The 14,641-nt window shown below is 24.7% G+C and overlaps 1 protein-coding gene across 1 annotated transcript in view; it reads left to right on the top strand.

Annotated features, from left to right (window-relative positions):
* Positions 1 to 14,641, top strand: part of LOC113555129 (atrial natriuretic peptide receptor 1) — a 275,973-nt gene that overhangs the window by 84,736 nt on the left and 176,596 nt on the right. Inside the window, exon 4 of the mRNA XM_026959465.1 lies at positions 10,847 to 10,961. Within this exon, the coding sequence (XP_026815266.1) occupies positions 10,847 to 10,961 (115 nt within the window). The remainder of the gene's footprint in view (positions 1 to 10,846; positions 10,962 to 14,641) is intronic.

Raw genomic sequence — 14,641 nt, 5'->3', positions numbered from 1 at the left:
TAATGGTAAACACTATTAAAAATAAATAAAAACATTTTATTTTACACTTAAGATTTGAAAATTAAATACAAGATTCTTTATTAGTTTTTCGACCTTTATAAAAAAAAATTCTACCGGAATGTCAAATAAATTTTTTAGAGTATTTGTAGTTCAAAATACATATTTTAGTATCAATTAATTAAACTTGGTCTTGTTAATTAATTTTAATAACGTACCTAAAATCTTCATGGTTTTTTTTTTAAGACAATTACTTCAAGGAATATTCAAAATAAACACTGTGAAGCACAAACACTACAAACTATACCTTTATGATTAACATAATAAGTGGTCGGTTTAAATAACTTTTTAGAGTGAAGCGTGAACGATTTTTTTTTTTTACTTAATGATAAGGTTTTTGCCATATTACTTGCCTATACGTCAAAAAGGCATAGCTAGTTGCTAGTATAACTCATACATTTTTTTTTTTTTTTGGAAATACATTATTATTTGTACCATATTAGTTATAGATTAATATAATTCAATAAAACATTAGTATCGAACCCAGATAGTAGATAAAATACAATAAGCTTGTATTTTTCTACATTATGTTTTCGATAATTTTATTTTATTACTATTAAATAATTGAGCTAGAATAATGCATAGAATTGTTTTCATACATTTACATTTATACATTTTTTTTTATTGTTCCTTAGAATATTACGGTTTTGATGTTTGTTATGACATTTGTAATTTAATAGGGGAGTGAGCAATTGTTGTTTTAGCCGAGTCTAGTCAATAAATATTGATGGTTCCGGTGTTCGAAGCTCCCATACCTCCGGTAGTGGCACCACTGCTGACTCAGTTGTATTATTTATTCTTGTTGTGATTTTTAACTTGTTGATATTTTGATGCATCATTTGTCATCATAATAACGCACCATGAAAATGGTTCACGCAAACGGGCTTTCGTATATCTGTAAAATACGTATTAGCTGATAGGTATATTAAAAAACAGTAGGTAAGGAACCTCAATACAATAATATAAAGAGATAAACATGGTTTTCTCGGAATATCCACACACCTATAATGATAAAAATGTGAAGTTTTGTACTTTTACGGGCTATAAAAAAACTATATTTATCATTTATATTTACATAAAATCAAACAGCCAACAAAGTTTAATTCAGACGAGCACACAAGAAACAGCCTCGGTTCAGAATAATATTATAATACAGAGCGTGAACTTCGAGTGTATGTGTATTTTTTACCTGTTTAACATGTATGTACGTATGTACTATGGTGCTCTACGTTAAAAGTTTGTCGACGGGTAATCCTATGAAATACGAACTAGATATCTCGATATACGGTACAGACAGTCTTTACAATTTGATTCACCCGACGTAACTTATAATGTATTAAATGGTTTACCAAGCACGCTCGCCTCTGTTTTATGCTATAATCGAGAAATTTATAATTATTGAAATTGTTTAGTACAGATATTAGATATAATACCATATTTTCAACTATGTATTTAAATTTAGTTATGTATAATTGTACATGATGTGTATTACGTGTGGTCCTATTGCAATTCAATCTTCATTTTTTTTTTTTATGGTAGTTGAAAGTTTTTTTATTGTGATTTTATAATAAATTACTAATAAATATCTTGCTAAAACAATTAAAAAAAATTATAATATTATCATTAATAGATAACTATCAACATTTTAAGACAACCCTAAATTATATTTATGTATACGCATAATACATATATATTCTCAATTCTCATATCTTTAAACCTATTATTTATTATTATATTATACTATTTATTTTTACTGAATTAAGTGAAGTATCTCAAAAACTACTTATTCGAATTTCGATTTACACAAACTAAAATGTACCTATTAAAAAAAAAAAAATCATGTTTCTAAATAAACAAAAAAAAAAGGAGTGTTCTCTTTTTTTTAAAAAAGGAGATTTTATTTCACAGAACACTAGTCATAAATGTTATGTGATTGTAATTATTTGAAAATACTCTATTTCAGTAAGTATACACAAAAATTCCGAAAATTCGAATTCGAATAAATTCAAAATTGTATGAACACATTGTGAGAGGTGAATATCCGGTTTTCTTTGGTTCTTTGGTTGTACCACTGTTGCAGTACGTGTAAATTTCAAATAACTTGACTTCTTTTATGCGTATTCATAGTGTATTATTTAAGCACGCATACATAATACACATCGACAATAGTGCGCAGTTTTCAAACGAAAGCTGTTTAAATTGTGTTCGCCAAGTGAGGGGTGATGAAAAAGTTGGTTTTTAATTATTTTTTCTTTTTATTACCATTAAATGCGATATTACCTAAAGTTCTCAGTTTTGTCTGCGTGTGTTTTTTGGGAGAAGCTTATTATGGTTCGTTTTAAGAATAATGATCATTATTACGGAGTAGTGAATGTATACAGATAAGAAATTATTCCGCATCCGGACCGTTAAACGAAGGCCAAGGCACTATTTGTATAGGTACACCAAACAACAATGCTTCCCCGAGAGATAAATTCGTTTTTAGGGGTGGTTATCAAAATGACATTTATTATACCTATACCTACTCACGCGCATCTTACATAAACAATAAATATTATCATAATTGGCTTTTATTAACAATAATTACACTTATCTCGCTTCGCATATATACATTTATATATACCTAAGTATACTATGTAACCATATTATAATATCATATTCTATAATATTTCATTGTACTTATATTGCAACTCGCAAATCTACAGTGTGTTTATTGTATTTATTTTGCATTTGATACGTTCGCGCTGAAACACCGTACACTAATGTGCCCTCATAAATATTCATTTAGTTGCAATAACCGTAATAAACATTACGATGTTCTTTATTTGTTTCGAAAATACTCGAACAAAATGTATTTTTAATGTAAATGTGACATCTGAAAAAACACGTATTGTTAAATTAATATATCAACAAATATAATATAGCATGTTATAATGTATCATTATATCTATAACGAGCGTAAAACAATTTATACAGCGGCTGCATATGTGTAAATTAATTCCCTTACCGGAACGTTAATTTTCAACTCGGAACTCTGTTCACGATTTATAATGAATTACACACGGTGGATATACTTGTAAGTTATAAAACAGTAGGTAACATAAAAGCGGAATTTGATTATAAATTAATATAATGATCTACAAACGTTGTAATATTATTATTTTATGTTATGAACATTATAGATCTCGTATGCCCCTGTATATAATGTTGTATTATGTACCAACAAATTATAGTTTCTCATTGTATAAGCTTTTTACATCAAAATACCCGTCAATGAATAACTACAGCCGTACATGAATTACCTTCAATATATGGGGTAACCCGAGAATTAATGTACAATTGTTTCTAAATGTTGGCAATAAATAATCTTATATTTCATAGCAGATATTATCTAATATCTGCCACCTAATTATTAATATTTATCCTTGAACTTTTCTTAAATAATTTGATTTATATATTTTATTGGTTTTATTGAAAAATCTTATTTTAAGTAAATGTTTAAGTGTTTCATATTAATAATAAAAGTGAAGTTCAAAACTTCAAAAGATAAACTTCAATTGTATCACAGTAAGATGATCATATCAGATCGTATAAAGAATTACAATGGAAGTTCAATAATTTCTAAATATAATTTTAGTACAAATTCCACAAAATATAATCTAAGATATGAAAAGTTTCTTAATGAATTAAAAGAAAAAAAAGATTACTTATATTTGAGCAGAGTCAACAAACTATTTCTTAGAAATATTTTCAACTTATAGATACGTGGAAATATATTTTAAGATAATATACATTGTACAATATATTTATATTTAAAAACTATGAAGAAGTTATGTTAAAATAAATAAATTATTAAACTGAAAATATTATAGAATTAAAAAAATAGCTATAGAGCTCAATTTATTATGGTTAATTATAATTTATCAGTATATCAGGTATATGAAATTATTTCATACATTTTTAAATTATCAAAAGTTCATTATTTAACTATTATACTTTTAACAAAAATAAAAAAATAATTTTTTTCTTAAAATAATCTTGCAATTGAATAATTAATATTGTATTCATATTTAACCAATATAACTATTTAGTCAAATAGTAGCAGGAGAAGCACTAAGAAGCCACAATTAATGTAAAAAAAAAATATATCTATTATCAGTTATCAGTTTATCACCAATGGAAAATAAAAATAAAAATAACTATCAAATTTCTTACATGCATGCAGGATTAATTATAACGTGTGTATTTATTGTTTTTATTACATGAAGCATTCATGTAATAATTATGTCGAATTATAACATAATACTTTATCTAGATATGTGAATTTTATTTACTAGATATTTATTTTATTCTGTACTCAACAGTATATTATATAACACAATTTAAGTAGGTAGGTAGTAATGATGATATACTAAAATCGTATGACATATTCAATATATTTTATTTTTATTAAAAGATCTTTTTTTATAATATATTACTATTGATGGTTTAAAATCCTATAATTATATTATTAAAATGCGAAAACTAATTTCGTCAATACAAACAACAATATTAATAATAATTTAATTTCGTGGCAAAATACGATTTGTATTTATATTATTTATACGTTTATGAACATTTATTTTGAATAATAATAATAATAAATTGTTTTATGTCTAACAAAGATTTAAAATTGTATTACTTTGATGTTATAATGTCAACACTTAACAGTATTTAGAACGTTTATAAAATAATTGAATACCACGTTGAAATTGGGTGTACTTTGCGAAGTCGGCTTGTGAAGGTAATATTATATTGATTTAAGTTTTTGTTGTATATAGTTTTCAATGTAAAACTGTTATTGAACATTAATTAGAAGGTAATACATAATACATTAAGCCCTTTGTTTAATTATTCTAATAACATTAATATAAAACTATGTCATTCCAATAAGCAATAATATAATAATAAGTATATGGAATATGCATGGATTACGAGTCTTTTTAATATTTATTTTATTATTTGGTGGGTATTTATAATACTACTTGATACAAGAATTGTGTTATATTTTATTTCAATGAAGATATAGCCAGAACGTGACTAAAAATTAGATTCCACTATTATTCGAGGTCGCCTTTCATAGGTATCTCTAACGATAGATATTAAATATTTTATATTTTTGGAATTTTAAATATATTATTGTTATTTTCAATTTTAAAATGTTTTAAAAATATTATACTGGAATATAATTGGAAGTTTAATGATAAAACATTACAAGTTAGTTTTATATTTGTAGATAAAATTTAAAATGTTTAGCTTAATTGTGAATATTGGAATAACGTGGAAATTGAGTTAATTTTCTCAAAATGTATAAATAAATAGAGGATATACTTGGTATATATGTTAATGGTTTAAAACTGTTTAAACAACTGATATTATTAGGTACAAATATGCATTTTATAATATACGCAATTTCAGCAACACATTGCTATAACTAAGTTCCGCATACTCAACAAATTGGGGCCTTTTTACTATCTTAGAGTAAACACTATAGTAGAATATTATGATAATAATAAATAGTTAAAACACGGTTGAGAGCGTTTTATTTTTGTAAATAATGTTTGTTAAATGTTGCAGAAATTGTATTTATTTATTTTTGTTCTCTTATAATTTATATAATATGTTTGTACTAACTTAATATATAGGTAAATTTTCTTAAAATGCGTTAACAAAGTCAAGATGACGCAGTAGGTAAACATACATTAGTATATATGTTGGGTTGAAACCATTTGAATACATAAAATATAAGTCAAGTATATATGTATACATTATACACAAAGTCGTTTGTCACACAGGTCGTCTAATTCATGTTCTTATGATACTTGCGAGAGCATTTAATTAAGTGCGTTTCAAACGTCTGAATTGTTTTGTGCAACACGGAAGACGGGGATAAGTGTAAACCGTTTGAAGATGCATAAAGTGTAATAATTGTAGCGATCACGTGTCGTAATTCATTCAACTATAATCATTGTGTTTAATTGGATTTGATGGTTGAACGATAAACATTAACTTTAAGACTAGTTAATGTCCTCATGATAAAATTTGTACTCAATAGAATATAAGACGTGTAGTACACATATTGTCAAATGTTTTAAGATTTATTCGTCTAAGAGTGCAATTTAGGAAATTCGATCGTTTTACTACACACATTATTATTATTATGACGCTCTAAGATAATAATTGCATTGTTTATAATATATACATTATAATATTACGTCTGTTAAGTGACTATGGGTCGCTTAATTTGAAGTGAGTTCCGTCCGGTAAACGAGGTAAGGGTCGACGAATTAGTTCATTATAGCTCGGTCGCTCCTGTCAGGAACACTTAGCTAAGTAACTGTTATATTGTCGTGAACAGACTACTGGATGTATTTAAACGATATTGTATAAAGGGTCGATGTCAAAAAAATATGAATATCACATCCCCCGATGATTTACCTACTAATTTAAAGCAGTATGGGTCAAACTCAATTATCACGCCGGTTAGATTAGCGTCGTAAAGCATCGTCTAGGGTATTATTATACTCGTGGTGGGGTAGGTTGATAGATAGGTAACCTAGCTATATATTGTATTTTCACTTCAATTTTCTACCGTTAATTTCACGTTCGAAGAACTAAATTTGCACTTAATATTCAACAACTTAGCCGACATGAGTATAATACCAGTTTGAACGACAAAACCAATCTTGTCCAACATATTTTATCGAGAATATTTAAATACATTGTTATTATAATATTAATAGCTAAGAAATCAAATACTTTAATCAAATCATGGTTACCATACATTGAATTGTATTTGCATACCTTAAATGTTTAAAATGTTACTTTCAAAAAACTTTGGGATAGAACTTTAATTCATAAATTATTTGTTTAGTTTAATGTTTTTAATTTGATAAAAGAAAACTTATTTTTTTTTTTAAAACATTCGATTAAAAAAAATAATTTGCTTGGCCATATCGTTTAAAGCTTAATTAAAATAAAGTAATGTTTACAGAAACATATAACTAAGTTAAATAAAAATGTTTGTTAATCAAAAATTGATTAAAAATTACGAGTTAACGAAAGTATAGATTTCCAATTATACAATGTTTTATTTGAAAAAAAAAACAACTTTAAAATAGTGGTTTTCAGAATAATTATATTGAATGGTCTACAAAGGGTTTTGAATCAAATTCATTATATAAGCTTGTCCAACTGTTTTGTTTTTACTACTTTTATATATATTAGAAATTCTATAAAAAGATCTATAGTCCTTTAGCTGTTGTGTATAGATTTAAAATATGTTGACTGTACAATGTAAGCTTGAAAACTTTTAAGAATCACTTATGCGAGGAATTGTATACTTTCCGAAATATAGCACTTTTAAATGTCTCTGATTTTGTCAGGAAAAACTTTGTAAAGTAGCACCTTATGTGCTTGTACGTGAACGACGTGTTAAATCCTCTTTACAATATACTTACCTGTCACCTTCAGTAGTTATGTTATTTAACCATGATTTTTAATGACGATACTGTAGTTATATCTATCAGCTAACATGTTGGAATATTTTTCATTCAATCATTGTTTTATTAATTAAGATAAAAATACGAGTATAATAAATAAAATATACACGGTATAATCTCAATATATATGTTAACGATGAAAACAAATCTTGCATGTTTTTAATTGGTATAATACTCAATGTAATATAGCTGCAGCTTTTGGTGGAACTTTGGTATTACGTACATGTGACACTTTCCAAAGGTCTCAAATATTTAAAGGAATCGAATGAGTGACCACTTAAATAATTTATTTTTATCACGCTTTATTATTACTGCATGAAAAAAAAAAAACGGTGGAGAAGTGCACTTCACTGTACGACAAGTGTTGGATAACTTTAATGGATATGTGCAATCTTAATTGCACGCGAAAACGATTTTGAATGGATGTGGTCTATATCACTAAGTATATTTTATGTTATGTTTTTTGATATTTCTATAAAGTAAAGTATTTTATTTAAATATTAGTAATACAGTAAGTGTCATTAATTTTGTTAATGATATTAATGATGTTGTTGATATTGCATTTCAAAATATTATTATGTGTATAAAATATAATACTGCTCATAATAATTGTATGTTCCATGAACGATGTTTTTGAACTATGACAAAAATAATGAATATCGTTTTTTATAAGCACATAGTTTAAATATGTAATTTTATCAAAATTTAAAATGTCTATAAAAAAAAAAATTATGCTTATATAATTTTTTTAGATTTTTGGTTTTAGTATAAGCTAGTTATGAGGAAAATAATATTAAATTTCCAAGTTTTAGCCATAAAAAAAATAATATATATATATATATTATATGCATTTTCAATTTCGAAAAATTTTTTAAAGTTTTGTGAATTTGGCAAATTTTCTCAAATTCTAAAATCAACTTCTTATAAAAACAAATTTCGACTATGAATGAATTTTAATATTTTTTTATGTCTATAAAAACAATTTATGTGGAATCTTATATTTAATTTAAAATTTTTTTGAACAAGTGAAATTTTTTATCAAAATTTATATGTTAAACTAAAATAACTTTAAATTTCAAATGTCTTTAAATAACTTAATATGATTGGAAGTATTTTTTAAATTTTATCATGCATAGTAAATTGCCATATAAACATTTGTGTTAGTTCATTCGTTTTCGAGTTAAACAAAAAAATTAGAATTTTTAATTTTTTCCCCTTTAAGTACAAAATTATTCAATTTTTTATTCAAAACCATTCTTGAATTTGAAAACTAAAGTGTTTTTTATAAAAAAAAACGCACATAGTTGTAAAATTAATACATTTATCACTTCGCTCAGAATCTAAAATGGGAGAGGTATGACGTGTTTTTGTGTATCAGCGTTTATAAATTGAAAACCCTTTGAATATTTAGAGTGTAGTTATTTGGCCATCAAGATTCTATTGCTTCAACGATAATATTTAGTATATCTATACCGATAAAAGTATAATTATTATCTATGTCTATATAGTTGTTTGCACGAACTAAGATATACTATAGATAAATCTTAGTTTGTGGTTGTTTGATATTTATTATCTACATATATATATTATAACCATAGACCTTATACTATTAGGTCTACGACTATAGTCTACATGTTTCTATTGCAATATCTGATATTATATTATGATAACGTGTACTTCTTCACAATTATAATAAATTGGTATTACTCATTAGTAATGAGTCATTACTTTTTTTTTTATAGTCAGAACACAACACGGTTTTGGTTCATTTCTTTATGTAGCTAACAAATACCGACTATTGTGTTTTATTTACAAAATCATAAATATGTATGCATTGGTTGTTTTACGAGATACGAGTGGAAACTGTAAGTGAAAAGGTGCTATATCATGAGATTTTTTTGCATTATTCAACTAGTTTGTAAAAATTATAAAAGACAGTAATTTTATTATTTCACATTATACTTGTTTTTAAACTTATTTTTCAAATAATAATAATTAACGAATCTGGTAATGGTCATTTTTGTTCTTTAGTTTTACATTTTAAAACAAACTACCGTATTTAGTGTTCAGTGTTCACGTATAGAATTAAATTTAAAATAGACGTATCCATATGTGATACAATTTTTTCTCAAATATTTAGTTAAACTACCTACCTATAGAATAACGATGACAAAGATTGGAAGGAAAAAAGATATAGTCCCTGATTTAAAATTAAAAGTTCATATTAATGATAGTAAAAATTAGTTTGTTTTTATTAGTATGTGTATGATGTTACAACTCAAATAAATTAGCAATGGGCGCGCGTGTCGTTGGAGTATGACTGTTTTACAAAGATGTATTTTTATGTTTAATCTACAGCCCTTTTAATTCAAGTACCTACCTAATGACTTCTTTTTTTTTATACTTTTGTGCGCTCTTTTTAAAATTAAAAAAATAATTCAATTTTTAATTAAATATTAGTTTTTAATATATATATTAGTATTTTTAGTAATTATTTTTCAATACTTATGCATTTTTTTTATGGCGTATATGATATGTATATCATCCCTAGCAAACTGATTAAATGACGCACTTTTGTAGTCTACGATTATTTTGTAATTTTATATGTACATTTGAAGATGTTGATAGTTGTCAAAAAAAAAAAACAAAAATATCCTAATATAATTTTTCTTTTAAATCATATTTTTTTTTTGTCAATTTACGATAGATAGATAAAAATATTTAATTTATAGGGTTTAAAGCAAAATAGAGAATTATAATAAGAGAAAAAAATGACTTTTGCATGTATAATAATTAGTAAAATATACATAAAATACATATTCTATAATATGGGTTATTTATTATAATTTTTAGTGTACGATGTACATATTATTATAGACATTTTAGAAATTATGGTGTTAAAAATACATTTTAATAAAAAATCTTAGTGGGGCTCTGGGAGTTCTATTCACCGGCCTTGGGCAATCTAGTTTCGCTACCAAATGAAAATAATACTATATTATACGCCTCGAGTATATGACATAGATATTATGCTCCGTATAGTGTTTTTTATTGCATTTTAAACGCATACAATTTATTAAATAAACCAACCAGCGGAATAATAAAAAAAAAATCTACGCTTTTCAATAATAATAAACAACTACCTACTCTTTTTGACAGCAGTAACAGCATTTCATTGTACACATACAACCACCCGGAAGCGGATTTTCAACCATAGTTTGAATTTTCAAAACTATTTTCTGTTTCAGTTATGGTGGTGTGTGCCAATCCGTTAACAGTCAGGGAAATACTGTTGGCCGCTGAAGAACTCAACATGATTGATAGTGGAGAATACGTATTTTTCAACATTGAGCTATTCAGCAGGTAATTCATCTTTATATTAATGCAATGCGCTTTTATATATAAGAAACGGCTTACTCAGTGGGAAAATAATGTATTTATTATTAGCTAAGATTAGTAGATCGCATAGGTGCACATGTTTTATAATTATACAGAAAAAAATGATTTTGCATAAATCCAACAACAACCTAAGGTAATACATATATTAATATTTATTATATTATTGACTACATTTATTAAATCAAAATTTAAAATACAATTATAATCTTTTAAATTATATTTTATTTAAAATGGCTGTTTAATATAAAAATTATACTGAATTTTAATTTACATTTAATTCATCTGTAGATAAATCTTTGTATTTGACTATACAAAAGAATTCTTTTGACAGTATAATTCTCAGACCAAATATTAATGCAATTGCTAATAAAATTGAAATAAATGTTACTGAAATTCTCTACATCTGACTGAATACGAAGGAAAATACTGTAAACGATGTGGAATAAGCTTAAAATATCACGTCTAATGACTTGCATTTCATTAAGGATTCGCTTATTGAATGAATATTAAGAAAAGACAGAAACCTAAATAACATTTTATTATTAAAAATGCGATAAAGTGAGTCTTTTATAAATTATAATTTATTTATTATGTAATTATAGACAGTAAAACAAAAGTAACTGGATAAATTAAAAAGTAATTTTGGACGGAAAGAGAATGTTTAGTTGCTATTAAATTATAAAAAAAATCTATACAACAATGTAAATAATTAAAAAATTGTTGCAATTCGATATTTAACTGTTATTTATGTGTGAATAATATGGCTTAAAATTTCCAAAAAATGTTCAAATAAATATATAATTGTTTTTAATAAAATATCAATATATTATCATATTCAAATCCAGTGTATGGTACCTATAGATAATTATATTATTGCATAGATGAATATTATCACCGATTTTACTTGTCAAATATTTTGAACAATTTTCTCTCCAGCTTCTAGGTGTGAATAAAAACCAATAATGGGATAGATAATAAAAATCAAAAACGATCAAAACTTATAAAAATATATTTTACAGCTTTTTATGGATAATAATCTTTCCCGAAAATGCAACGAGATCTGAGTAGGAAGTAAGAGTGAGTATATTGGCAATATTTTCCGGATAGTACATACGTTAAGTTTATTTGGTTTTCGTTTCTCTGCAACGTTTCATAAGTATCCGCCTATATAGTATCTACAGGGTGAATCTTATAACATAATTTCATAATATCAAATACAACTTTGAGTGATTATAAAACAGCATTATTAAAATAAAAATTATATTTTCATTATTTTAAGTTATACATTTTTTGAATTATTACATACATTTTAATTAATTTTTTTGATGGGGAATATTTTCAGAGTACTTTAATACATACAAATAAGATTTCTAACGAGTAATTAATATTAGTTCATAATATTCAAAGCTTGGATAAATGAAATAGAGAATACATTTATTATGGGGTACATCTGTGCAATTTACTCTCTCACTCTAATCCGATTATCAAAATATTTTATATTTTATATTTTATATATAAATATATCCTACTAAAAAATTAATAAACTGGTTAAAAACTTGATATTGATGTAGTACCTCGAAAATATTTTTCTATGGAATGCAAAATTATAAATGCATATTGTACATAAAAAAGGTAAAAATTAAAAAAAAAAAATCAAATGTTAACGATAAAGTTGTATTTCTTTTTTTTTAAATATGTGTTGTTTTTCAATGATTAATGTAAAAAAAAAATTGTGTTTGTGAACACTTATGTATCACATTGTATACAACTTTTCGAAACTCTCGACACAAGGTAAGTAGTTTATTGGCTGTAGATAAAATCCGGGGAGCGTACACGCAAGCCTGCTATGAAGCAATTGCCAAAATCTGTAATTTTTCATCCCCGAAGGCCATTTCCAGTATTTAGTGTGTACAAAGTACGTAAATCAATCGATTTATACTCTAAGATTCAAAGTGAAGTATATAGAGAGTAAAACTATTGAAATATTTTACTTTAAATTAATATTTCTATTATCAAACATCTTATAGGTAGTACATTTCTGAATTTCTAATAAGAATAACCTTTAAAACTATTAATGTATCATTGTATACGCATTTATTCTAAAAATTATTGTTGTTATATTTAATAATGAATTTATCTGGGATATTAGGTATAGTTGAATGATACTGGAATTTTTGAATCATAATTTTGTGACCTAATTTAAATAATTTCTAATTAAGTTATCAAAATACGAAGTTATAAATATCGGTATTATTAAAATTCTATTTAAATATAATTTGAAATAGTTTAAATAACAAAAACGATTCAGATAAAAAATTATTTACACTTGAGCTATGAGAAACCTCTCATGTATTAAATTTCCAAACATTATGACGGAGCAAAAAACATTTTATTAACATTTATAGAAAAAACGAAAAAAAAAATCCGAAATTATAAATGTACATAAATATTTAAAAAAAGAGTCAACATATTTTGAAAAACTCTCCCGTGTATAAACTATAATAATTTTTAAAAGTACTCTGGCTTTCTTTTTTAAATCCCCAAACTATCAAATAAATTTAATTTGCTACCAAAAACCTCACTCAAAGTTTAAAAATGAAGAATTGTTATTGCTCCAAAAGGCGACGATAGACATAAAAAAATAACACACACACATCATTGTAAAATCAATAGATTCACCGCTTTGCTTAGAATCAAAAATAAAAATATATTTTCTAAAAGACATACTAGATGACGCCATACACCCGTAAAATGTTTGTTAAAACCATTTCGTGTAAAAAAGAGCCAATAAAGAATATTTGCAGTGTCATACCGGTTTTTTTAAAGTTTTTATAAAAAAAAAGTTAGTTAAGTTAAAAAAGACATTAAACTACCGAATTTCAAAACTATAATTACTATTTTTATATAAATAATACAAATAAATAAAATAAAATAAAATAATAATACAAACGTTACGAAAAATAAAATATATTCTTTTTTATTGAGTATATATTTGATTTCTCAATTATGCTTAAGTGATTGTTTTTCGAGCATGATGTTTTTTTTATAATAATTATCTTAAGCAACAATAAGTGTAACTTACTTTCAAATAGTATTTAATATATTTAAGATTTTTAATTTTCATATTTCTCATTATGCCATTAGAGTTTACTACGTCAAATACCTTTAAAAGTGGATGTGTAGTTCAATAAGTGTGTGGCGTTCTTTTAAGAATGGATAAAATAAAAAAAAAATTTTAATCGTACATTATAACCTATGTCAAAAATGGAAAGCAAACGAGTAGAAATAAAGTTCTAATGTAATTGTTAAATGAAAATAATATTTTTAATAAATTATTTAAAAAAATTTTACCTAATTATTTTTTTTTTAATTATTCTTTTACAGCGCATGTATGTTTTATTTATTTTAAGAAAATTAGGTACCATCTAATATATATATGCGTTTGTATTTAATTTTATATATTTATTTTTAGTATTAAAGAAGTTTTTCTCAAATATTTTTCGTCTATTTGGTAATATGTTATCACTCAACCGTTGTTATCATTATAAACTTACACATTAATTTATTCGAATTATTTAGAAAGTTTTTGTACCAATTCATCATTATTTAAAATTTTAAAATTTTACAATTAAAGTTTGTATTTA

This window comes from Rhopalosiphum maidis, chromosome 2 (genome assembly GCF_003676215.2).
Source record: "Rhopalosiphum maidis isolate BTI-1 chromosome 2, ASM367621v3, whole genome shotgun sequence".
Classification (NCBI taxonomy): Eukaryota; Metazoa; Arthropoda; class Insecta; order Hemiptera; family Aphididae; genus Rhopalosiphum; species Rhopalosiphum maidis.
The sequence above is the reverse complement of the archived record's forward strand: the minus strand, read 5'-3'. Positions and strand labels throughout refer to the sequence as shown.